At 38.9% G+C, this 26,755-nt stretch overlaps 9 protein-coding genes and 1 non-coding gene across 10 annotated transcripts; 5 read left to right on the top strand and 5 right to left on the bottom strand.

The window, feature by feature from the left end:
• Positions 1-490: 490 nt before the first annotated feature.
• On the bottom strand, positions 491-1,755 carry VTP21DRAFT_727 (uncharacterized protein; the record flags this gene model as incomplete). The annotated part of the gene is made up of 3 exons (XM_069397992.1): positions 491-944; positions 1,010-1,332; positions 1,396-1,755. The coding sequence occupies 3 exons, from the start codon at positions 1,753-1,755 to the stop codon at positions 491-493; spliced, it is 1,137 nt and encodes a 378-aa protein (XP_069257106.1).
• A 2,741-nt stretch (positions 1,756-4,496) lies between these two features.
• On the bottom strand, positions 4,497-5,243 carry VTP21DRAFT_726 (uncharacterized protein; the record flags this gene model as incomplete). The annotated part of the gene is made up of 1 exon (XM_069397981.1): positions 4,497-5,243. The coding sequence occupies one exon, from the start codon at positions 5,241-5,243 to the stop codon at positions 4,497-4,499; it is 747 nt and encodes a 248-aa protein (XP_069257105.1).
• Positions 5,244-7,370: 2,127 nt separating this feature from the next.
• On the top strand, positions 7,371-8,267 carry VTP21DRAFT_725 (uncharacterized protein; the record flags this gene model as incomplete). Its single annotated transcript, XM_069397970.1, has 1 exon — positions 7,371-8,267. The coding sequence occupies one exon, from the start codon at positions 7,371-7,373 to the stop codon at positions 8,265-8,267; it is 897 nt and encodes a 298-aa protein (XP_069257104.1).
• A 1,357-nt stretch (positions 8,268-9,624) lies between these two features.
• On the bottom strand, positions 9,625-11,505 carry VTP21DRAFT_724 (uncharacterized protein; the record flags this gene model as incomplete). The annotated part of the gene is made up of 2 exons (XM_069397959.1): positions 9,625-11,250; positions 11,320-11,505. The coding sequence occupies 2 exons, from the start codon at positions 11,503-11,505 to the stop codon at positions 9,625-9,627; spliced, it is 1,812 nt and encodes a 603-aa protein (XP_069257103.1).
• A 2,095-nt stretch (positions 11,506-13,600) lies between these two features.
• Positions 13,601-15,012, top strand: VTP21DRAFT_723 (uncharacterized protein; the record flags this gene model as incomplete). Its single annotated transcript, XM_069397948.1, has 5 exons — positions 13,601-13,860; positions 13,933-14,102; positions 14,172-14,315; positions 14,378-14,784; positions 14,851-15,012. 5 exons carry the CDS (start codon positions 13,601-13,603, stop codon positions 15,010-15,012), a joined length of 1,143 nt encoding a protein of 380 aa, XP_069257102.1.
• Positions 15,013-15,958: 946 nt separating this feature from the next.
• Positions 15,959-17,363, top strand: VTP21DRAFT_722 (uncharacterized protein; the record flags this gene model as incomplete). Its single annotated transcript, XM_069397937.1, has 5 exons — positions 15,959-16,218; positions 16,283-16,452; positions 16,537-16,680; positions 16,746-17,152; positions 17,217-17,363. 5 exons carry the CDS (start codon positions 15,959-15,961, stop codon positions 17,361-17,363), a joined length of 1,128 nt encoding a protein of 375 aa, XP_069257101.1.
• Positions 17,364-19,735: 2,372 nt separating this feature from the next.
• On the top strand, positions 19,736-21,778 carry VTP21DRAFT_721 (uncharacterized protein; the record flags this gene model as incomplete). The annotated part of the gene is made up of 1 exon (XM_069397926.1): positions 19,736-21,778. One exon carries the CDS (start codon positions 19,736-19,738, stop codon positions 21,776-21,778), a length of 2,043 nt encoding a protein of 680 aa, XP_069257100.1.
• A 1,044-nt stretch (positions 21,779-22,822) lies between these two features.
• VTP21DRAFT_720 (uncharacterized protein) lies at positions 22,823-23,789 on the top strand (the record flags this gene model as incomplete). The annotated part of the gene is made up of 2 exons (XM_069397915.1): positions 22,823-23,507; positions 23,578-23,789. 2 exons carry the CDS (start codon positions 22,823-22,825, stop codon positions 23,787-23,789), a joined length of 897 nt encoding a protein of 298 aa, XP_069257099.1.
• A 176-nt stretch (positions 23,790-23,965) lies between these two features.
• VTP21DRAFT_719 (uncharacterized protein) lies at positions 23,966-25,923 on the bottom strand (the record flags this gene model as incomplete). Its single annotated transcript, XM_069397903.1, has 5 exons — positions 23,966-24,253; positions 24,335-25,095; positions 25,157-25,267; positions 25,331-25,548; positions 25,610-25,923. The coding sequence occupies 5 exons, from the start codon at positions 25,921-25,923 to the stop codon at positions 23,966-23,968; spliced, it is 1,692 nt and encodes a 563-aa protein (XP_069257098.1).
• A 726-nt stretch (positions 25,924-26,649) lies between these two features.
• Positions 26,650-26,721, bottom strand: VTP21DRAFT_t3. The gene has a single exon. It is a non-coding gene; the product is annotated as a tRNA-Pro (tRNA).
• Between the last annotated feature and the right edge of the window lie 34 nt (positions 26,722-26,755).

Here is a 26,755-nt window from a genome sequence, read left to right as displayed (position 1 = left end):
AATAATCAAACAACTCCGAGCAACCATACATGTCAGATAAAATACTGTTCAAGTTTCCATTGTCATCGTACCTCGTTAATGTTCTTTGTATCTTGTCAACTACCAGGGCGACAGTGGCATCTTTTCACTGAATTCCAATAAGCTTAACCATCAATTCAATCAGTCCCCCTGAAAAGGTGCTCTATAATGTGAAACATCTTTAACAAGATGGCTGTGAATAATTTGCCTTAACATTCGAGTGGCGCTAAAGCAAAAACGACTTTATTTATTGAATTTTTTTAAACTAGTTCCTATTTCTATATAATGATAATTTATTGTATAGCTGTTTGATAAAATTTTTGACGCATTTTTGAATATTGAGTCAGCCATACAAATTTATTTCGAGGAACCTCAGAGGAGCATTGGGGTTTCAACAATAAACCAAGATATCTTTAGCATTTATTAGAAATTAAAGTATACTGTTATAAGGATATATTAATTAAAAAGTAAATTAATGAACTTTGGCGGCAACATTAAGGGGCTTATTCGATGTAACGTTCCTGTTGAACTGTTCAATGAATTTAAATAGGCGATTTTCTTCTGCCCGAGCTTTGACAACGTCTCCTCCCGTCATCTCAATCCACGAGTCGGGAAGTCTTTTGAGAGTTGGAAGAATGGATGAAGATGGTGTAGGTGGCTTAGATTTACTTTCACTACCATCCTCGTCGATGCCTTTGGATGTCATGGTGACCTCTGGGTAATCACTGTACACGTAGCACATGCTATCACTGGTAGTAGACATAACTGACTCTACCGAAACACCAAATGGCTGAATATAATCGGTGAGGGCTGCTTGACTTCCGTCCTTATTGGTTCCTCCGTATTGATAAACGAATTGAGGGTCACGTTTTTGCCAATCGGCCCAGATTTTATCCACAAATGCATGATGCATATAAAATAGAGGACTAAGAAAATAACAGAGCATTAGCTCAAGAGACTCGAATCAATTACTTGAGCAGCCTTTACTTACTCATTTGGGCTCGCCAATGTGTTTAAATCGCCACCAACTCCGATGTGAATACCCGCATGGGGATGGCCTTCAATCGCCCGGCGAAATTCTTCGAATCCGTTGTTACTGAAGATGATGTGTTGGATCGTCACCGGGTCAACCACATTGCCTTTGAGATTGACAAGATTGCGCTGGAGACAATGGGGGGCGACCGAGTAGTAGTCCTTGTAGGTAACTTGCCAGTTTGCAAAAGGGCCAGTGCTAACGCAGCTACCACTGCCACCGCACCAATCACCCGAGAATACGGGACTCGAGACGGGGTTAAGATGATCTACACTCCAATTCTATTTTTGGAAAGGGATCAATTTCGTCGCCCCTAAGTCCCTCTTTAAGTAACAATCACTTACCCAGTAGGGAAACACAACATTCGGGTTAACACTTTGTAACGCCTTTTCGAATTCGCGAAGGAACGCTCGATGCCACGGCAGAAATTGTGGTTGATTATGCGCTTGCTCTCGGGCCTCCTGATGCAACCTGCTTAATAAGTCATATCGACTTGGTCGTACCCCTTGATTCAACTGCTTTACGGCATCAATAAACTCGATGCGTTCTTGATCGGTAAACTGACGGATTTCCTTGCGTACAGTTGGGTTAGCACAGTCAGCATTGACGAAAGAAATTAGTTGAAAGAAATGAGTCCACGAAAAGAAACTGGAGAGAATGCATAGGATGAAAATCCCACGGAAAATGGAAGTGTTTGGTTTCATATCTATTTTGACAATGATGTTAAATTTAATAAGATATATGAATGAGTAAATAAATTATATATGAATATATTCCTGGGAATAGGTGGAGGGACGAAAGTATCAGACCCCTTATATAAAAATTTCGACCTTTACGGCAAATGAAACTGCAAATTGATTAGGGCACGAAAATACCTCCTGAAACGAATTTTTTCGTGGGAAGTTTGTATCAAGTAATCTGGCAACTAAAACTATTCCACGTTTAACTGGTTTCCAAGCATTAGTGGAGAAGGAAAATTTGCCTAATATATACTAGAAACTAAAACATACACCCATAAAGAGGGAGACTTCTGAATCCATTAAAGCACATAAGCAAATATTCGGTTTGAACCAGGCACACTACCATAACGTAAGAGTAGCTTGGCTAAACTTGATTGGCTTCTACTCAAGTCAAACTAATGTTTTCGTTACCTGGAGATTCCTTTACTTAATATCCCGTAGAAATTAACCGCTTACACTTGTATTGATTTGTAAAATAAAATACCTTAGAACCTTTTTATGTCTAAAAAGTATATTTATTCGAAACATTCTATTCACGTCAAGCTTCACCCTAGTATATCATACCTCTCTCTTAAGTAGTTTCAAAATTTAAATCCTGTCTTTTATTTTAAACTGTGTATCATGATGGCATTACTCTGCCTTGACAAGTCTTTATTTTGATCTTGATACACTGAGCCTGACTTATTATCCCAATCTGCCGTGTAATAATAGGATCCATTTCAATAAACACTTTTTCCAACAGATACAACACGGGTGCTCACTTCTTTTCTAAAAACTTGGCATGCTTTACTACCAGTTAATTATCCGACTGTAAAGCCGATATAATTATTCAGTGTTATAATAATTTTTTATTTCACTCGTGTTAAAACAGGCCATTTTTATTTACAAGTGTTTCAATTGAATACATGACAACTGATGTGCATCATTCTTATCATAATAACAATATGATTATTTATGACCATGATTCTAATGCACCGGTAGTACCTTAATGACACGAGAGGCGGCAACCTTTGTGATCATGGTGGACATACTCACCAGTCTGTCACTGCATCCAATAGTAGTTCAGGTTATACCCTAGAAGTTTTTATATACGATTCGAAACCGATTTCCAAAAAGCCACCGACTATTTAGATCGATATTTGGTTTGAATAGAGCAAATAAGACAGAGCCATTCCAAAGAAGACTAAGCATTCGCAAGTGCGAAATTAATCACAGAAAATATAAAACATTAGACTTTTTGTTAAAAAAAAAATAGTACTGAGAATTAGTTAACTATCAAATAGGATTTAATAGATTGTATTTTGCATACTCTATTCTCAGTACTGTATATTGACGTGAAGCTCAGCCAAATTGTTGTTTTTGGCCTGAATAGTTTTTCACAAAGAGAATATATTGTACCGTTATTTGCACCGGCCTTCTGAAAAGGGGTAGTGAATCCCATAGAATAGTTCCCAGAATGGGCGGTCTGACCCACTATCGCACCCAGCAGCAAAGTAGGTACTAGATGCTGTGCCCGATATGTCGGTATGAAATAGTTGGTTTAGTGCAGTATATGAATTGGGAGATTAGAGACATGTGAATCGCAAAGGTTCGGGTCTCAACCGTGATTGGGTTGAGTGAAGTCATTGGAAAGATGAGGAAATTAGCCCCAGAAAATTTAATAGAGTAAATCCAGAAATAATGCCCATTCTACCAAGTTATTATTATATCCTATTAATTCATTCGTTTAATGGGAATAAACTATCGACCGCTCATTAATGTTTACCTAACTTGGCATTGCACGAGAATCCAATATTCATGATAGGGGTATGCTTATAAACGGTGTAAAAGCCGGTAAAATATCTTTCCCTATTCCCCAGAAATACAGCAGATTTATCCCTAATTCCAGCTGGTAATTGCTAGGGGAATAGAAACGGGCGTAAGCTTTGATTTTCCGGCTCCGCACTTGACTAGTTAGCCTTCTCTAAATCCACCAGCATGGCACATTAGCATTGCTGCCGAGACTTAGAATAGGTACCCGCTCATGCTCTAGCATGGCAGGATGAAGATGAGGCTTGCAGAACAACCTTGAATATTAACATCCTATGGATCTAAAAGAGCCGATTTAGGGAGAGGGGAAAAAGCGAGGGAGGGAGGGCGGCGGTTTCCCCGTCGCTAGCAAAAACCCGGTCCTGATAGGCTCATTTTCCAATATGTGCATATCGGGTATCCTCCACCCAATCCTGGGTTGAGGTCCACTACTTCTCCTCTCGGCCAACAAAAGTTTAATGCGTGGATTCCCACTCCGCTCTGCTCCTCTCCCGGAACTTTTCGCCGCCCATGGATTGCCGGTCCGAGGATTGGCCTCGACCGTGGCTGCAACAGAACCGTTTTCGCGGCTGAGCCCAATCACCCTCGGCGGGCCAACATTGCACGGGTGGTTGCGGCGTATCTAGGTGGCCTCCCCCTTAACCCAGCCGGTCTTACCCGCCCAAGCTTTGATCTCTTCTCTCGTTTGATGGCCACTTTCTTTTTCATGCTTCGTGTTCATGTGCTTAATCATGCCTGCACCATTGTTTTACTTCGGGAGGGTTCTCAATGTAATATTCATTTCTGCTGATTTATTACTTCTCGCCTTTTTCATGGATTTAATAAGCATTCGAATTTTTACTGTCATTGAGCCGCTAAGGATGTTTTTTTTTTTACAAATGCAAAGTGTTGTAGCTTTACACGGCAATCGCACCATCGCATGTTAACATCTGACCTGATATCCATCTCGAGTCGCTTGATGCAACTAGATAGACTACATCAGCAATATCTTCTGGTTCACCCATTCTGTTGAATGGCGAGCTTTCTATTAATATGGCAATGCTCTCTTGAGGGAGACTGGCATTCATATCTGTTAGTATAGCCCCAGGGCGTACAGCATTAACAGTAATTCCTTTACGTCCCAAATCTTTGGATAGAATGCGTGTAATCTGTTCAATAGCACCCTTAGTGGCTGTGTAAAGAAGAAAGCCCAAGACAGGTTGATTCACCACCGTCAACACGGAACTAATAAATATCACTCTACCCCCTGTTGGAATATGAGGTGCAGCATACTTGGTCAGAAATACTGGGCCTTTGACGTTGGTCTGGAAGAGCTGGTCAAATTCTTGTTCAGTAATGTTGCTAAGCTCATTGGGCCTCCCAATTCCAGCGTTGTTAACAAGAATGTCTATTCGACCAAACTGCTTGACCGTCTCATCTACCAGCCGCTTTAAATCCGATATCTTTCCAACATCCGCTTGAACTGCTAGTCCTTTGCCGCCGAGCTTATTTATCTCAGCAACTGTATTTTCTGCACCTTTGCCATTGGATAGATAGTTGACAATTACTCCAGCAGCTCCCTCACGTGCGAAACGGAGTGCAATCGCCTTACCAAGTCCGCGAGAACTACCTGTTATAATAGCTATCTTCCCTGCAAGAGTCATAGTTATAATGCTTCCAAAAAGTACAAATGGTAGATGATTTAGGTTAGAAAGAAGCGTTCTAATGGTTGGAGCTTTTTTGGAGATAAGGGCACACGTCATTATTTCACAACCCTGGAAAATAAATTACTCCGTGGTACTTATTGTTTAAAGTCGAAAATATACCCCTACAATTTTTTTTTCAGCTTTTACATATTCTTAATGCCCAGAGCCGGTTACCAATCGCTGGTCCGTTTAGGAGCTATTTATGGCCAAAAAGTTATCAACTGGCAGCTCTTAGATTAGGAGGAAGTCCATATACTCGTCGAAACCAACTGAAACGATAATACCTGTATTTGAGTTGTAAACGGATAGCAGAGGAATTAAATTAATATATTTAATTATCACATAGGATGCACGAAACTCTTAACTGCCCTTCCCGGACATGTCATATTTACATCTTCGACAGAATGATCATTAGTACTGGGTTATATACCCAATTATTTCCTCATATTTCCACTTCTGTAAGTGGTTTAAGGAAATATATCTTGATCTTCGAGTCATATAGAAATTGAGATACACACTATTGAAAAGCTCATGAGCCGCATTCTCAGAGCCTGTAGCTTATAAATAGTGATTTGCATTTTATTTTTTGTTTGTGGAGCTCTCAGAAAATCATCAATTACTTTCACGTCATTGAGAGAAAATGGTAGTTTGAAATGGTATCTATTTCTATCAAATTAATCTTAAAACATCCGGCTCCACATATATATACATCTTTTTTAGTATAATCTTTAATAGTATGTTTTGACTCTTCTATTCAGCCTCTCCTAAGCAGTTATAAACGCGGGATAAGAAAAATGTTCAGATAAACCTCATCTTATGATGACTACTAACGAAACAAAAATGCTTCAAAGAGGTTAATCTTTTCTGAAACTTAAGAATAAGTGAATTGTACTTGGCTTGTTTTACAATACAATAATATAAAATGTTAGTTAACGTGATAAATATACTAGATATTTTATTAATACAGTGGATAAGAAGTGTTTTATTACATATTAAAATGTCCAAAAGAAATCCAATATTACATACATTGGATCTGCGCACCATTGTACTTGCTGCAACAGGCATTGAAGCTACTCATAGTACCCTCGTCAATTAAACAGTTACTTAATGTTGGAATTCCACGCAGTCTAAAGCAGCAATCCGTAATAGCCAGTTCCATCAGTAAATAGTTTGATATTTTGTTGTTATTGCAAAAGCATCCAATCATTCGAGCATGAATGCAACTCAAAATTGACAATAGCAGCAAAAGACTTAAAATATTCATGGGAGATAGATGTTAATAGTTATTAATACGTGTTTGATCTAATATGAACTAAAGGAGCGTTGCAGTGAAGAAAATGACTTTTCTTCCGAGCATTTTATAGGAAGCAATGTGGCAAATTAAGTTTGCTTGAAACTTTTGAATCACCGTGGAAAATCTATCTAAATGTGGCTGATTTTGCCTATTTGAAGTATTTCGGTATGCTGTATGGGTCAATTGATTTGTGCAGGGAGGGGATTTTTGAAACGTATTAGAATAAGAATCGGCATGACATTGGGTTTAAAGACATTTAATATTGCTGATGGAGAGATCGCTAAAAAATGAAAAATATATCCGAAGGCAAAACACATTATTTCGGCTAAAAATTTATTGATGAAAAAAATAACCGTTGTGAAACCTTTATTCACGTTTGTAGTTTGAAGGTCCTTTCTTATGATATTTTAATCATTCTCGTTAAAACTAAACCTAGAGGATATGGTTGCTTACATTTATGGTTGACTACTAAAAGATATCTAGCATTGCATGAGTTTTTACTGTCAGGCAATTTGGCCGAGTTTTGCCACAGATCATTAGCAATTTCATTGTGCCTACCCCGTGATTACATTATTTCCGATTCTTGTTAATTAGCCCTATTTTACGAATATAAATGAAAATGCTCCTGAATCTATCATTAACAATCCTCAGTACTTGCCCTCTTCTGCAGCTAACTCAGTGCTGCATAACAATACTCGTTACATTAACGCCACCATTCCTCAGCATTGGCCAATCTGAGAACAATCTTTATCTTCAACTTTTTTTCTAGATTCATAATCCCGATCATTGTCATGATGAAGCCCCTTTATTACCACTCCCTGTTTGCCATAATTGCCATCGCTGCGGCAGCCGCATATAAGGACAATCACTCAATCAGACAAGTCATAGCCTTCGGGGATTCTTGGACCGACACAGGAAATGTTTATTCAAAATTGAGTTCCAAACAATGGCCACCATCGCCCCCCTACTACAAAGGACGTTTCTCCAATGGTCCGATTTGGGTGGAGGAAATGACGGCTAAAAAGTTTGTATATGCTTCGCTCCTGGATTATGCATATGGTGCAGCCACAACAAATAGCGCCGATACCAAAGGGTATTCAGGAGCGAACTCGGATATCCCTGTGCCTTCCATTAACCAACAGATTGAGGAATTTGCTTCAACGTTTAAGAACCGGCCAACATCCTTTCCAACTGACACCACAATTTACACCATTTGGGGGGGTGGCAACGACTATTATTTTAATAATAGCATCAGTGCGTCAATAGTAACCGGCAATATTGTCGAAAATATGCAGACACTCGTAGATCTCTTTGGTGCAAACCGATTTCTAATCTTAGAGCAACCCCCCTTAGGCAGGCTTCCATACTTTCTTGACAAACCTAAAGAGCGTCAGCTATTTGAACAAATCGCTTTGTGGCATAACGGCAACTTAAGTGCGAACATACATGAGTTTGAATCGAAGAATTGTCACAAAGCGGTGAAGGTCAATTTACACAACACATACGAACTAGTGTCTGAAATATTCTCCAAGCCTGCTAAACATGGATTTACCGAAATAGAAAAGCCCTGCTTGAATGGCACTGTGGTGTGTGCCAATCCTGACCAACACCTTTTCTGGGATTCATTTCATTTTACTTCGAAGTTTTCTCGGATCTTGGCTGAAAATGTGTCCAATCACTTGAAATAACGATGTATTTTAACGAAAGCACTTATATCGACCAGAATCTAACTGTTTCCACCTTTATGGCACGGATATGATGCGCCGTCTATTTCTTAATGTAATTTATTTTATTTAACTCTTATCATAGATCTATTTACTAATTTGCTATCAATACATCGTAAAATATAATTTATTTTGTATTTCGCTCCAAGTCAGTTTTGGATATTGGTCTTTTCATTTGTTGTATTTGCAAGATCATCAAGTGAATTTTGGGCCATATTGTTAAGGAATTATGCTGTATATTTTGTTAAGATAAAATGAGAGAACGTTCAGGTGAATAAAATATATAATTTATTGAAACTGCATTTTAATAAATTCAGCTGTAGTAGGTTGATTTCATGGAAGTTGCCAATGTTTACGAGTAGATCCGCTCCTTAGCATATTCTGATTGAAAGGCTTCTGCAATATATTTTTGATATATCTTAGTATTCATCCAAATGTTGATATATATGCAATCTAACAATAGTTTTTATCTACTAAAATAATTAGTAAGAAGGCTCCATTATTCGGAAATAGACCTCCTTCCATATTCAAAGCCATATGGATAAACAAATAGGTTTAAAAAATCAAAAGTAATAATGTTCTAGCTCCTTACACGGAAGGGATGAACAAGAGGACGGAAAAGGAAATGTAAGGATTGCTTTGGAGCTGTGTCCCATTTCATTCTTGCTACCCTAGCTCTTGTTAGTCTAAATCACTTTTAGTTATCGCCCTCTATCAATTTTCGCGTGTACTGCCACGCTTTCTCAAAACGTCTTGATAACACAAAACATATCTAAGAAAGTGGATTGTACATATTTATATAAAATACAAAAAACGAAATCACATATTACTTTGAATTTAATTCACAAATAAATGTACAAAAATTATACAATATATCCTCGATGAAAGCTCAAGTTTATTGACTCATCTTCTATCCACTCTACTCCAGTATATAGTAGAAATCCACCTTTTATATTCACGCCTAGCAATCAAGACGATGACAGATTCGAATATTCCGTGTTAACTGGATAAGTAGAGCGTCGATCATGTTTGATTGATAAATAGCTCCGCTCAGATAAGTTAAACGCTCATTATTGATGGGGTCAAGACAACTTGAGTGAGAAAAATGAATCTGCAAAGGTTGAATTCCATTAGAGTAATCGGGGGAAAAACGATTGGTCACGACGTTCGAGAGAATAGCTTCTATAGGATGTCGAAGATATCATAGCTGATTGTTATTATAACTAACTATGCAAATTGAAGTAGGTGTTGGACAGCGAGAACTCACATTATAAGTTGGTTTGTATTACAAATATGCCGAGGTTGTTGAAGAATAAGGAACCTAATGTTGCTGGATTGACGAGGAAAATTTCGACCCATGATCCATGATTGCGACCATGGTCGGTTTGGGGGACAGCATCTTGCACATTTTAACATTGGCAATGGGGGCTAGACTCAGCTGAGGGACTTGAAGAGACATTAAGGTCAACTGGGCTGATTCCCCTTGCACGTTCGCTGTGTTAGCTAGGCTAATCGGGCCTTGCTCTGCCTGCATTAATTTGTCGGCTATTACTTGCAAAAGATTTTGATCATGACATACAGTATGCAAGCTGCTTAACAATGTTAAGACTCTGCGCAAATAAAGTAGAGCCGAATCACGGAATTCTGGGACATCCACTTCAGTTAATATTAGGTAAACACAAGCGCACGAGTTCAGTCCAAAAGCAACAATTGGATCCAATGTCGGACTATGGGAAGAATGGAGAATGATATCGGCAGTATTTAGGATCGCGTCCGCCGACATTTTACACTCTCCAATATTCCTTTCCTCGAGATAGAGCAATGGATTAGCATCCAATTTCTGAAAATTGGAATGAATAATAAGTACGTTGAGGCAAATAAGAATCTCTACTGTATTTTCCGTATCGAGATTGGCAGGAAGTTCCATTATCCTTCTGGCCAATTTTGCTGATAATGTCTCCCCTTGTGAAGAGATCTCGTAATCCTCGCTGTTGGTCCGCATTGGATCCACTAACGAGAGTCCCCGCGAAGACGGGGCAATTTGCAACCATAACTCTATAAAAGTAAGAGTCAGATAGGCGCAGTTGAAGAATGTGCGGATGATTTCTGAATGCTCGCGGGGAGAGGTGGAATAATCGTGTTTTTGCTCGAATGTATATATCGCCGATTCATCTGGGCTCTTAGGGGGCAACTTCAATTTTAGCTTGACGATTTCACTGTCAATCTTAGACCCGCATTGCATATATAACCAAGTGTAAACAATGCGAATGGCCCATATGAGATTCAGGAGCAACTCTTTCTCAACAGCATTTGAGATTCTCTTGGGTAACTCATTTGTCTTCTCATGAGTGTCCAGTTCTTTTGCCATCTTCCATGCTATTGCCAATAAGGACATGCTTTTTTTCGGCTCTCCGATGGTGGCAAGATAACCGCTCAAGATAAAAATACCCTGTAATTTTGTGAGTGAGGCCTCATACATCTCATGCTCAAGCAATTCCATAGCAAATTCGATGAACACTGCCCCCACAGCGACCGAGATTTGCTTGCTCAGTACGTATCCAAACACAACGGAATATAGGAAGCGATCAATTCGATGTTCAATAAAATTTTGAATCATCATGGCGCGGCTAAGGACACCGGGAAAAGCATATATCTTGAACCATATATCGATCAGGTTTCTTGCGTGTTGAAATGTGATCAGCTTGAGTGGATCTACGCGAGAGAGTTTCTTGGATTGAGTCTCGATTCCCCACTTTTCGATGTTAGCAATGCGAGGAAAAACTTTCGCAACATTTTCACCCATGTTTAATGAGCTCATCTCATGAATGATAATACTGAGCATGTCGTTGGTAATAATGCTGTGACCGTGTGACCAGGTACTCGGTAAGCTCTGTGCCCAATTTCTCTGCCATAATGAAATGGGGTGTGAAGGAGACACGGGCTCGCACTATCATTGAAGTGTGGGGGTTGGTTCTTCACGTGGGTAATGACAAAGAAAGAAAAATTGAAAACTTACAAGAGGCGCAAGGAACATTTGATCGAATTTTAAAATTAAAGGCTGCAACATCCTACTATACATCTTGTGGATTCTCATCGAATTACTGATATCAAATATGACCTGCTCGTATTGGAGCTTGTGCTGATTAGGGCGGCGTCCAATTCGACTCTTTCTAAACCCGTACTTGCACTCGATGCCGAGCATTTTGCAGGGTAAACACCCTTCGGGGCTCCCATCGCACTTCTTTTTTTTTCTGTGGCATTCTTGACATGCTTGAAAAACGCGAGTTAGTTTAGGCTTCGTGTAATCGCACCTGCTCAACTTGGGAGGAGGCATTGAGATGAATTGATGAATGAGGCTGAATCCCGGGGAGAGAGGTTGGCTTTCTATATAACGAAAAAGACAAGCCGCGTTTCAATGCGCCTTTCAATCATTATTAATACCACCAACTAGATTTTGCTCGGCAATTCGTTGTGTGAAACCTGTTTTGGCCCGGTTTCCAGATGGAACATAACTCATTCACAAGAGTGGGCGAGTACCACCTGAATTACAGCCATTCTTGGGCTGACCTGTCATTAACTCTTGGACTGTGCGAAAATTAATTTAATCATGAAAGCTGCCACGTATGGGTAATGATAAGAGTATTGAACCTTACTGGAGAATCATATGATTGATTGTTTGTAGACCCCAATCTTTAGAACAAAAACAGCGCCGAACATCTTACCAGGCTCCCGCGGAGAGCCACAGGACTAGATTACAAGTCCCTTCCAAGTGGAAAGTCAGTGGAGGTTAAGTCTGAATCGGCATGGCCATTGCCAACTGGCTTTTGCGCAGGGTATAGATCTGGAAGTGTAGACTACCCTCAACCAGAAAAATCTTTTCTTCATTGCCGCCTTCATATATTGACACTCCCAGTATCTCTACTGTGTTATATTGATAACTACGAAGTTGGCGCTAATCTTTCAGTATGATAAAGATAGCTACTCTATTTGGGCTAGCTGTCCTCTAATATACTTTGATTTTATTAAAAGCACAGCTAACTTAGTTATATACAGCCCGATTGCTTGGATTTCTCCACATTGAAACTGTAAACTTAACGAGATTCTAGCCAAAACCTGGGGATAAAGGACTGTGAGAGAAAAAAAATCCGAGTAACTAAGCTTAGTTGTTTTATAGTACCATTTCTTTTTTTGGGTTTAATTTTTTTATGTACTCTTCCCCAACATTTTATTTGGTTCCTTTTTTCCATGGTTCACAAAGTATTGACAGCTAGTTAAACAATATTGCGAGTCTTCCATATTACTGGCCTTTATAGATACATAGGGATGGCGCGAAAGAATCTGATGTCATCACCGAGAACTGACTTCTGGTGACCAAATTCCATTGCCACTCTTCATGAATTAGAGGAGTTTTGTTTTGCAGCCAAATTTTCGTTACTAAAATCGAGGTATAAGTTATCTGAAATCTGCCGTCCCATCAAAATGGACTTAATAGCCAGTTATGAGCTTTAAATCAAAGCTCAAGATACAGTAGATAAGATCATCGTCGTACATGTTGAAAGAGGACGAATTAAATTAGTTTATCAGCTCAGCTATTAGCTGACCGTTTAAGGCGAGTCCTCAGATGATTAGACATGTAGTAAGAGGGAAAAAATATGCTTAGAAGCGTTACAAAATAAAAGAGCCGCTGTTGGGGTTGGCTATTAAAATAAGCATTGTATAAGCATGGCAGAGGAAGCCACACCATGTCATTAAGTCAGGCTGGAAGCGGCGGAGTTAAAGGGATCAAACACTCAACATTTGCTGGTGACCAACGTTTTATGGATTTGTGGCAGATTCCATCATTGCGGAATTACAATCGAATCAAATGAAGTTGTATAGTGTAAGCGAGTGGCTTGACCAAATTGGGATGATCCGTTCGAATTGAAGGTCAACCCAAATCAGTAATCATAGCAGGATGCTATCCACAAAGGCAATTCTTATATTAATACAAACAATATTGGATACTGCTGTCAATGCAGGAAAACTGCTAGCTAATGACCTCTTTTCCCACCTACAAACTCATGTGATGGGCGTTTGATCCATGTGGCACTAAAAGCAGGCTTCTACTGTTCGTGAAAAGTGGATAAGCCTGCGAGAAAAATCATTCAAAAGATCAGCGGTGCCATTTATAGAATACAAATTATCAGGAGAAATCCAAGCATCCGTATCACGTTAAAATCATATAAATTCATGCCGAAGCCCTTAAAGAGCCACACACATTTGTCATTCCTTTTAATTCCCTTGTATTATACCTTATTATGCGCATCTTTATAGTCCTGCTTGCGCTTTTTGCCCTGGTACATGCACAAAATCCACTCTCCAGGATCCTTCGTACCATTCCTAATCATCGAAACACGGAGCTAAATCAAAAGCAAATCAATGCTGTACGGTCCTATATTCGACTAGCTTCCATCGCAGCATGCTCCCGGATGCAGACAGGGCAGGTGTTCAAGCAGGCGCGAGAATGCTCCCTAACCACTCTTTGTACCGATTTTGAAAATGTTAAAGTACTGGACAAGTAAGATATTCACTCTGGTGCCTAGTAAGGTATACCCCCTGAACCTTCCTAATGCTTATATTTGGAATTTAGGTTTGATCGCGCTCAAACCGGAGATATTGGAGGTTATCTTGCCAGGGATGACAAACGCAGGACTTTGATCGTTTCTTTCCAAGGAACTTCCTCGTTCAAGAATATAATGACTGACCTAACTGCTAACGAAGTAAAGCACCCGGATATCGCGGGTGCGGAGGTGCATCGAGGTAAACACGGAAAAATTGGACCCTTGAAATCAACCAACTCAAAATCTATCCCCTAATCCCTCTGAATAGGATTTTATAATGCGGCCATCAAAGCGAAAAATTATCTACTTCCAAAGATCAAGCATGAGGCAAGCAAAATGGGTGCAATGTTTCGAGAGTATGAGATCGAAGTTATTGGGCACTCACTCGGTGGCGCAGTTGCAACTCTATTCAGTAAACTATCCTTCGCATATTTCATAAGTGTTACCTCCGATCTAATTGTGTATTGATTTAAGCTGCGGAATTAGTGAACCATGGGCCTAAGTCTATCCCCAATTTCAATAAGAGGAAGATTGTTCTCGTTACGTTGGGCGAGCCAAGAGTGGGCGATCGAAAATTTGTTCAATTTATAAACCAACAACCATTCCTTCAAAAACGAGTTACGAACCGTGACGATCCCGTACCATTCTTGCCATTTAAACCAGTGTTTGCCAGAAATTCTATTTTACTCGAATCCATCCCCAACTATGAAAGCCGTGATTTTGAAATTCATGCACATAATAACGGAAAAGTGATTCACTGTATATCCGCAAACGATAGTGCCTGCGAGTCGGACAAAGGAGCTTTCAGAAAAATAGGATCCGAATTGTTGGATCTGGCAAAGTCGTTTTTCAAATCAAAGGTTAATTTGGACGATTTAGATGTAAGTGAATGTAATGGTGAATAAGTTAAGAAGATTCATATACTTATTGAAAACTCTGACTTCTAGCATTTCGAGTTTGGAGGCGTGATTACTGGTTGCCCAACAGATAACAACAAGTCCACAAGATCGATTGGCGATACAACTCTGCTTGAAGAACTTCTTATGCAGTTGGGAGAGATTGCCGAGAAGGACCAGAAAGACCCCAAAGTCAACACTCCAAAGATATAATCGAAAGATATTTCCTTGGCGATTAATTTAAAATACTGTCTTAATACCACGTATACCAAAATCTTGGAATGCTTGTATAGAATCAAAGCATTCAGTTTTAATTCTAGAGACACTTATTTAAGCTAATATCTTATTTATAGATATTCAAAGCTCTTGTATTTTACATTTTAATTTAATGAATTTATCCACAGGACTCTACACTATGTAGTTGTCAATTGAACTGGTGATTTCCTCCCTGCATTGATTCTTCTGGAAAAATATCACGGCTGCCGCTTTACTTTAGAAATATAGCCATCTTATACACAAATTTAACTAGCTCTAATAAATATTTATAAATAAATAAATCCTCCATTAGCAGTATTACAATGGAGAAATGGTCTATCCAACTTCTGATTTTTAGTGTTCAATACCGCTTCATTACTCAAACACTGCACCTTTTTAAATTCCCAGTCATTATATTATATTACGACTAAGAGCCCTTAATAAAATGTCGATTATATAAAACTATAAAGGGTAAAGTCGAGTTATAGTAAATGGCCAACGTGATATGGGGTATGGGGCAGAGTGGATATGAAGGCTCCACTGATGATGAACGGTGAAATAATCTAACTTATATTCAATTCTCCTTCGAATACCCCGGTGTCTCTATCATCATCTTTCTATATATCGAATAAACCTTAGTATCTATCCGAGAGGATTCAAATGAATTTTCGGGGATTTAATAGGACATGTCTTAGCCACCGCAGTAAAAGCTTCAATAATTGTGTGGCACATAAAAGATGCACTCTACGGTTCAAATAAGTTTATTATTCAATACGTCAGCTTCATTATGTATAGCATGATAATGAAATGAGGGTATAGATAGTCATTATCAATGGAAGCTGATTTTTATAAATACTGTTCTCAATTACCCTTCCTTCTACAACTACATAATTGCATTCTCAAAATGTTTACTCTTTTTGCTCTATTTGCGCTCGTTACCTTAGTAAATGCGCAAAACCTACTCTCACAGGCACTTCGCAGCATTTCTAATACACAAAACTCGGAACTTAACCAGCAGCAACTAGATGCAGCCACTTCCTACGCCAGGCTAGCCTCTATCGCAGCGTGTTCTAATTTTCAACCAGGAAAGCTTTTTAAAGAGTCGATAGATTGTTCTAATACCAATCTCTGTACGAATTTTGAAGAGGTCAAAGTGATAGATAAGTAAGTAGATGGTTCACTGAGGTAAAATGGGTTTCCATCTTCACTTATCCAAATTGGAATATAGATTTGACCGTTCCCAAACGGGTGATATTGGGGGCTTCTTCGGGAGAGATGACAAACGCAAGACTTTAATCATTGTCTTCAAGGGAACCTCATCGGTAGACAATGTCAAAACGGATTTATTAAAAACAGAAATCATCCACCCAGATATAGCGGGTGCAGAGGTACACAAAGGTATATGCGAAAGCCAAGCTATCGATCGAGAAAGCAATTTCATTAATGTTTAAATTTATATCCACAATTACCTCCTTCGTTTAGGATTTTATGTGACGGCCATGAAAACCAAAGCATATCTATTTCCAAAGCTACAAAGTGAAATAGCCGATATGGGTGAGATATTTATAGAGTATGAAGTGGAGGTAATTGGACACTCTCTTGGCGGAGCTATTGCAACTCTCATCAGTAAGTCGGTTTTTTCTAACAATATCAAATTTTCTTTCTTAACGCCTTTATTTTTTGAATATTAGCAGCAGAATTGATAAACCATGGTCAGGAGGTTAGCCAGCATTTTGATGATTCCAAAGTGGCTCTTATCACTCTGGGCCAGCCGAGGGTAGGAGGAGAAATTTTCACTCAGTTCATGAATAACCTGCCCATTCTACAAAAACGACTTACAAATCGCCATGATCCTATACCCTTTGTGCCATTTAAACCCGAACTTCTAAAAGATTCGTTCCTACTCGAGGATTTTCCCAATTATAAAAGCCGTAACTTCGTAATTCATGCACATACTAACGGCAAGTTTATTCATTGTATTTCTGGAACTGATCCGGAATGCGAGGCCGATCAAAGTGCTCTTAGTAAGCTCGGAACCGAGCTGTTTGAACTAGCGAAAGCTGCTTTTCAGTTTAATTTCAATTTGGAGAGTGTAGATGTAAGTTATGATAAGGATCTCAAAACAGAAAAATATCATTTTTTACATATTGGACTATTTTTAGCATTTCGGATTTAATGGCGTGAAAACAGGATGCACTGGCCAGCTCAGTGGTCGGGCCGATGTCCCGCTTGAGACAACTCTGATGCAAGAGCTTCTTATGAAGTTGCAAGAAGCTCAAAATCAACAGAGCGTTCCGAGTGATCAGTAAGGAGCCAATGTGATAATTTCTGAAGAGAACTTTAGAGCAATAAGAGTATGATTGCAGTCGGATTTATCCGATTGAAAATGCCTAAGGATAATTGATGATTAAGTCGCAATTAATCAGCATTGGAAAATAGTTTTTCGAGTAGATTTCCCAAGATGCATTGTTGTAATTTATTACTTTATATAGTATATTTAATCTTTAGATAACCAATTTACAGAGAATCTACGATAGCTTATATCATTAAAATATATTTAAAGTGGTCTAAATATATAGAGAGCAAAGATGGAGAAGAATAGAGTAATATAATAATATATAATAATATAAATATAAATATGCTTGACATACTTTGCTTAGTCTAACAATAATATTTAAATCATATGACATATGAGCGATTGCTAGTAGGCGGGATATCTAAAATTTATTTATACAGTTAAGGGTGTGCACTAAGAAAATATATATTATGTTACTAATATATTTAAATTTAAATTATGTAGTCTAATTCAATAAATTATTAATATTACTTCTAAATTGGATGCAAAGCAAAGATACTGTACGATTTACTAGGATCAGAGAGTATTAGATTAAAATATTGCCACTCTTTATCTAAAAACCTTACTTACTAACCTTCAGATATTAATTTATTACCACGGATTTTATAAGTAGATTTCTAAGCAACCAATGTATAAATAATAAATATATTACTATCTCATACCCATTAGCAATTTCGGATATCCCAAACCCAAAAAAAAGATAAATAATTGAACGCATTTTCATCCAAGATAGAACTATTCATCGCTGATAAGAGTAAATTAGCTATGATACTCTTTTTAGGATGATAAACTAGTTTTTTTAATTAGATTTACTACCCTTTATTGCTATGTGGCTTTGTTGAATTGATCCATTGCATAATAAGGGTAGCTTTTACTTTAGATCGCATGATGGGTTCGAGTTGAACTGAAAACATGCTTTTTATTTCGATTCAAGATAGGATTCTCTACAGTCCAGTATTAATCACTTTAATTTTAAATCTAACTTTTCAATTATACTAATATGTAGATTAGATTTTTTTTTAATTCTCTCGTTGGCAAATGGAACGAAGCACTAATTGTTAGGTACGTTAGCAATGTTGAATATATTTGTGGTATATTCTTATTTAATGGAGATCGTGGATACTTCTTTCGTTATAGAACGCGTGTTTCTATTTACCTAATTGTTTCTGAAGATAATAAGTGTTTAACTTTTCGACCTCAACTAAGCATAAACTTTGCTTTAGTCGGAGGATTTTCTTGCTTATAGCATAAAGTGAAATACATGTGATAAGTGTAACTCTAACCAATATGAGGTATATTGAATTGTGATTACTTATGAGTTAATCGTAAACTTTTTTTATATTTTTGTGTTTTTTAGAGATTTTTTTTTTTTGGAGCACAGATAACGACATATTGTACTATCTTCAATTATTAAAAAAATGTAATAGTGATGGAAATCAGAAGAGAAATGGTGAGATTCAGATTTTCTCAATAAATCGTCATTATGATAGAACATATCCTCCTAGATAATTCAACAAAGTTTATGCTTTAGACTGTCAGGCTTATTAATGTATAATCCATTAATTCATAAAGAAGAGATGCTGTACACGCAAGCATCTCTCTACTGCCACCCAAACTGAATTAGCCACCTATTAATATTATCAACAGGAATAAATCCTAACTAATCACTCTACTCTATTCAACCCACTTTTGCACTTGGTAGAGATCAAGTGATGTATGTGGCTAACGTAAGTTCACTTTTGTACTCCAAATGAGAATATTTTGTGCTATGACTAGTTACAACTTTCGGTGTACAGAAAGGCGTGTCGTAGTTTCACATAAACTGGCGCCAATTCTCCAAAAGATGGAGCAATTTCTGAATAATAAACGGACACAGACCGCTACCATGACAAAATTGCCTTGATTGACGCTATACAACTTAAATAGCGAAAAGTTGAAATTTATGTAAGCACTATACTTCCATTTTTAAAGCCCGATTTAAGGATGTTTTCGGTAGTACGACCATATTATCTAATATGGTCATTTCTTTCGAATCACAAGAAGACCATATCCTTAACAATAATCAAGCCCTATTTCTCCCGAGGCTCTAAGCTGACCTAGTAACTTTGCAGATCATCAGGAGTTCAGAAAGTATACTCCCTTAAAGATTATGATATTGCGTAAATCAATTAAGAGATCTCCGAGATTTGTTAAAGCGTGGCAAAGACGTATAAATAGAGGCCACCTCGAAACGTAGCTATCTTCAATAACCTTTCTCTCAATCTAATCCAATACCACTCCTTCTTCCTCGCACTCCCTTTTCTTTAACTCGACACTCCTACAACAATGAAGATCATCTCCCTTAGTGCGATATTATTGGTATCTATGGCATCTCTGGTGGCCGCGAAGCCTTCAGGCTCCAGTGCTCGCAAGCAAATAGAAGTTTTCGGTCCTGATTTAACTAACATCCAAGTCTTCAATGTCGATCAATCGTCAGAAGTGCAGGCAGATCTGCGCGGTTTTAAACAGCGGGACGCATTGGAAGTAGCCAGACAATTTGCTCAAAAACAGCTGACTAACTCGGAATTCGTGGTAAAGAATGTCTACAAATCCCAAGTGAACGGGATCACCCACGTCTATTTGCGCCAAGTGGTAGATGGGGTGGAGGTGGTCAACGGCAACTTTAATATCAACGTTGACTCAAAGGGTCGGGTCATCTCGTATGGCAATTCATTCTATCGCGGCCGGAAGTCACGAAATGTTAGGAGGCAGGCTAAAGAGGCTAATGAGGCCAATGATCCTAAGCCAAAACTCGCTGGCGACGCAACAGGCAAAACCATTGACCCGATCGAGGCATTGAAATCTCTCGCAAAGCATATCAAAGCTGATATTTCAGGAGCAGATAAAATTAAGGTTGAGGTTGAAAACTCACTCGATGGCGAGCCGACCACCGTGCTCACCAACGTGCCTTTTGCCGTTCCCGGTAGCAAGGTTCCCGTGCGTCAAGTCCTGATTCAGACTGATGGTGGGCGACAGCTGCAACCCGTCTGGGAGATCGAGGTTGAGATGGAAAATAACTGGCTCCAATCCCATGTCCAAGTTAATAACGGGAAAGTACTTTCGCTTATTGACTGGGTTGCGGATGCATCCTACAACGTGTTTCCGTTTGGCCAAAATGACCCTTCCGAAGGACCCAGACAGAAAGTTAAAGATCCTCATGATCAAGTAGCTTCACCAAAAGGTTGGCACATTCAAGGAGATAAGAGCTTCACCGATACAATCGGCAATAATGTTTATGCTTACGAGAACCTCAACGGTGAACTTAATGCGGATTGGAAGAAAAAACAGCGCGCTGAAGGTGGTAAAAACCTTGAATTCGACTTCCCGTTGGATCTTACAAAGGGGCCAGAGACCTATGTTAACGCTTCAATTACCAATTTGTTTTATTGGAACAACATTATCCATGATCTCTTCTATCGCTACGGCTTCGATGAGGCTGCTGGTAATTTCCAAGAAGATAATGGAAACCGAGGGGGTATTGGTGGTGACGCAGTGATTGCGCAGGCACAAGATGGAGCTGGATATAACAACGCCAACTTTGCAACTCCACCCGATGGTCGTCGCGGTAAAATGCGCATGTATGTGTGGAATAAGTCTGATCCTTACCGCGATGGTGATCTTGAGGCTGGTATTATTATCCACGAGTATGCACACGGTATCAGCAATCGCCTTACTGGTGGACCTGGAAACTCGGGCTGCCTTCCTTATGGTGAGGCGGGTGGCATGGGAGAAGGATGGGGTGACTTTTTTGCCACAATTCTTCGTACCAACTCGAGTCACACCCGAGAATCTGAATTCAGCATGGGTGACTATGCCAACGGTAAAGGTATTCGCAGATATCCTTACTCCACTAGCTTGAAGACCAACCCTGAAACCTATGGTATCATGAACAACAATTCGTCCTACTCGGGGGTTCATCCTAAGGGAGCTGTCTGGGCCAACATGCTTTATGAAGTATATTGGAATATCGTGGATAAACATGGTTACAACCCTAAATGGTTCCCGCCAAAGACGACTGACCCCAATGCACTGCGCACTTACATTACCTCCAAAGGCAACACTCTGTCGCTCCAAATCGTGCTCGATGGTTTGAAATTGCAGCCATGTCAGCCTACATTCACGCAAGCTCGTGACGCAATTTTGCAGGCAGAAAAAGTGCTCACTGGTGGCAAGTTCGCATGTGATATCTGGCGTGGCTTCGCTAAACGTGGGTTGGGCGTTGGGGCTCGTGTCACCAACAATCCAGTTTCGGGTCCTGGAACTCGCGAGGAGAGCTTCAAATTACCACAGGAATGTGAGCAACCTTCGAACAAGGCTAAGAAAGATTGAGTTGCCGGGTATTCTAAAATGATATAAAGCTAATAATTGTACTTGTATTGTATCTTAACGAACAGAGTAGTAATGGCTTAGAATATCCTATTAATAAATTTGATATATTATATTCTATCGAGAACTGAAAAAATTTCGAAGTAGATTTAGCAATCTATATACCAAGATGTAATCATTTAAAATACAGATTTTTTTGAATTTCTGAAGGTTAAAATATAATTTCTTCTATGATAACATTTATTATAAAATATGTCAATTTAAAGTGATTTTGAATATAGACATGCCAATATAAAGGATATGTTTGCAAAATTCAATGTTCACTTCCTAGCGATGAGCAGTATTGATACAGATATTAATAGAGTTAAGTTTTGGTATAATCTGCATGATATAATGCCTTACAACCACGGAGAGCTTAAATCCTACAGTCATTTAGTATGGCTCATCTGTTTCTATATGCTATTCCTCTTAGCTCTAAGCGCTCAATTTCGTGGAACCATTAATTAAGGGTGAGAGCTTTTTTCATGACATACATTTCTTGCAGAGTAATGTTATAATGCTTTTAGTCATAGAACATCTTAGAAAAGTTGTCAGTGACCAAATGTATCATATATAATTATCAGTTATTATCTCCTCACGATCACTAAATTAAATCGTTAGCCATGATTTTGCAGAAGTTGAGAAAGAGCGCATTTTTTATTTTGGCTTGGAAGACAATTTCCTGAAGTGGAAGACTAATCATTAGTCATAAAATTGGTACGCCATAAGGGGTTTAGAAATTGAATGTCCTTGCTATTGGAATCAAGAAATGAAGAAGCCCAGCAAAAGCAAAGAACATGAACTAATTCATTTGGTTTGGCATAGTGGCCGAAACTACCCTAGCAGCTGACATTGTATAGAGCTTGTACCCTTCTCAAAGCTTTAGATTGGCTAGATATACTAACCAAACTATGCAAAATTGCAGCTAAAAGATATATAAATACCCTAAGCAACCTAATAAAGAGGGAATTGATCTATTAATTTGCTTCTACAATATAACAGTACAAAATGACTACAGATACAGCATACCCTTGCCAAACTGCTCATCGACTGGTATTTATCGGAGGTGGAAACATGGCAGAGGCAATCTTCGGTGGTCTCGTTAGGCAAGACTACCCTGCTGATCACATTATAGTTACGGCCCCGAGGCAAGAGAGACTGAATAATCTTCAATTGAAATTCCCAGGACTTCTTTTAACTTCTGACAATCGCGCTGCCATTACTGGCAAAGCCTTCAATTGCGCACCAGCCGATATCGTGATCCTCTGTGTCAAGCCGCAAATATTAGCATCAGTGGTCGCCGAAATTAAACCCATAGTCTCGAAAAATATGTTGGTCCTCTCTGTTGCTGCGGGAATCAGCACTTCGTCCATTACTCAATGGTTTGGTTGTGACATTCCCGTGATAAGATGCATGCCCAACACCCCAACCTTCGTGGGAGAGGGAGTAACAGGGCTATTTGCAACTCAACATGTTACTGAGAAGCAGAAAATTTTAACGGAAAAGATTTTAAAGAATGTGTCGCCAATTGTGTGTTGGGTAGAAAATGAAGATCAAATTGATACAATAGGAGGATTGAGCGGATCTGGCCCGGCTTATTTCTTCTTGTTCATGGATTCGATGATACGTAAAGCCGTAGAAATGGGCCTCCCACAGAACACTGCACGTGAGCTTTGTGCACAAACATGTTTAGGTTATTATATGCAGCTTCATTATGTTCAAGTCAAAGTTTTACTAATGTGTATTCCCTTGACGGCAAATAGGAGCTGCTGAAATGGTATTGAAAACTACAGATCCTCTTGGTACTTTACGCCGAAATGTTACCTCACCCAACGGAACAACTCAGGCCGGCCTCGAAACAATGGAACGATTCGGTCTTCCCGGTATAATCGCTGAAGCGATTGACGCAGCCAATCTTCGAAGAGCTGAGCTTGCAAAAGAATTGAAAGAAAAGGCACTAAAATCGCCCAATTGAACAACCCAAGTACTCATACCTAACAGTTGCGATATAGCCAGATTTTGTATACAAATAGCATGAATCCCTCCCATTTGAATTGCCATCATATTATATGTGTCTAGATTACATGCTCTTCGGTATTCCTCTTTAGTTAGACTAAGCTGAATGTTTATTATACAATTCTCTAAAGTATTTCATGCATGATGTTTGTTAAAATCATATGGTCCTCCCTCAACGTTGAGGAATTGACCAGGAGGACACTGGGTAAAACTAACTTTAGGAAGCTCTTCATAATATTGGTCGAAGCTTTCTTGCAGGGCCTGATTGAGAAGTCCAACCTCGCCTGAAGGATGTAATGTCCTCCAAGGATTACGACATTGATCTCCTTTGCATCGTTTTAGCACAAATAATAAGGCATCCAAGCGCAAAAGCAAGCGCCTATCGGCAGTACGATAGAGATTATGAAGTTGATCGGGATCTTTCTACAAATACAAATTAGAAAGCGAACGTCGTTAGTAGGCATAGATAAATATCAAACTATCCCTCTTCTCTTCAATGGATACCTTGAGATCATAAAGTTCTCGCTCTTGTGTGCACCATACTGTATATAAATAGTCTGCATCCTCTTCATGAATTCGAAGGGCACGATAAGTGTTATTACTTGATCCTTTCAAATTCTCTCCTACATACTCAATTAACCCTTCACCCCAAAACTCCGCAGCAAAGACACTGCTAGTTATTTGATTTTCCGAGACCCTGTTCCTATCGCTATCTGATAGAACCTCTGAAATAACACCACCGTCTACGAATTCAGGGTACTTTCCTCCAGCAATAGTTACGAAGGTTGGTGCGAGGTCATGGTGGGATCCGATCCTATTATTTATTTGATTTGGTTTAACTCCAGGTCCGCGAACAATAAGTGGAACATTGATGTCCTCCTCGTATGGCAACGTTTTTCCAGAAAAGATGCGGTGCTGACCAAGATGAAAACCATTATCAGACGAGTAGAATATATACGTGTTATCCAGTTGATTTTGTTCTTTAAGCGAGTTATACACGGTCTCGACAAGGTCATCGATTCCCTGTAAGGATTGTAGCCTTGCGCGATAGAGACTATCAACTTCGTTTATTTGGGATTCTGTAAGTGGAGGTAGATTTCGAAGCCAAGAAGGTTTCTCATTTTCGCCTGATGGGTTGAAATTTCCGGTTCTTGGTACTTTGACTCCTTCAAACAGTTGCTTATGTCTGGGCAAAGGAACTGGAGCACCCACCTTGATGCTCCCGTTTGAATATATAAAAGAATTGTGAGGAGCTACCGGTGATACTAATTAGAAAACAATAGTGATAAGCGGCATGCTCCCAATCAATGTGGATAGAATTCTTACGGTATAAGAAGAATGGTTTGGTATTTTTTCCAGCATGCTCGAGAATCGTTTTTGCCTTTTCTATAATAACCTCGGTTTGGTGCTTTCCTGGAAAGTTTTGAGGTGGATTGCCTGATCAACAAAAAAAAAGCATTAAATAGAATGCAAAACAACTGATTTCCAGCATTCATCTACCATTTTTGGCGAACCAAACGTTTTCAAAATCATATGTATAGGGATCCACCAAACCATCAAAATCGGTCCAGCCCTGAGGGGTCGGCTTATTGTAAGTTTTCACGCCATATGTATTCATGTATTTGCCGATAAAATACGTATCGTACCCAGATGCCTGAAGCCAGACTGGAAGCGCGTCGTTTCCAAGATCTAGTTGAGCATATTGTGGATATCCCCCGCTAAATACCCATAACACAGTTTTAAAAACAGTTTGTCTTAGGTGCAAAGATATATTCTTACTATGGTGGCGAGACATCAGTAACGTTATGATTATGTGCATATTGGCCACGCAAAATAGATACTCGTGCTGGACAACAGAGCGAAACAGTGGTATAATGGTTGGTAAAAGAGATACCCTGCTTTACAAGAAGAGATTGAAGCTTCGGCATGAAGTCGATCGAATTCAAACGCGCATCCTGGTCATCAGTAAGAATAAAAACAATATTTGGCTTTTTCAATATCTCATCCGATAACACAACTGAAGCTAGAAACAAAGCTGATGCTGTAAGGAGCAGGAAAATTGCTGTAATTGAAAACAGGTATCGAGAAGCCATGATAAATAATCTAAAATATGAGCGTCGAGAGAAAACTGAGGGTTTAGATTGAAGACATCCAAAATTTTGTATATGAATTAAGGATTCGAATTCTGAGGGACGAAATGGCGAAATCGTGACAAAATCACGATTATATGGCGCGAATTTCATCAATTTTTGCGTTTCTTTGTCGTTCACCATTTTGTGAACCAAAAGGTGGATAGCTGTCCTCTAAATTTGTATAGTTCAGATAGACTTGCTATCCTTTTCTACAACTCTCCTGGAGATAAAGTAGCATTACAACTAATATTTAAATATATCAATGAAGCTCTCAACCTGTTAGTAGAATCTTTTGGGCAGAATTGCTGTGCATACTCTTACATATCTTTTATTCGGCTTTTCCAAAATGGATATAGATTTTCAGATACACGAATATATAACCTAAAATGTTTAATCACCAAGATAAACATCTTGTTTACACAATATTTACCAATTTTTAAAACTACGAAGCAGGATAAAAAAAAAATGTAACCACATGTAGCAACCCACTGGTGCTCCAATGAACTAGAATAAGAATAGAATCGCTGAAAATATAAATATAATGTTTATACTACTTACACTTAGCAGCATAACCTGTGAATAGCAAGTACATCAGCTTAAGATTAAGATAGTTATATAATCGATGCGGTGTTGGAAAAAAATTTCATGACATATCAAATGCAGCTAATTTCATAGTTACAAAAAATCGGGCTCAACTGGGAATTGAACCCAGGACCTCTCCCACCCTAAGGGAGAATTATACCACTAAACCATTGAGCCGAGGATCTTGCTTATCCAATTTTTAATCAGAATA

Source organism: Calcarisporiella thermophila (genome assembly GCF_041956535.1).
Source record: "Calcarisporiella thermophila strain CBS 279.70 unplaced genomic scaffold VTP21scaffold_1, whole genome shotgun sequence".
NCBI lineage: Eukaryota > Fungi > Calcarisporiellomycota > Calcarisporiellomycetes > Calcarisporiellales > Calcarisporiellaceae > Calcarisporiella > Calcarisporiella thermophila.
Note: the sequence above shows the minus strand (reverse complement) of the source record. Positions and strands in the feature narration are given on the sequence as shown.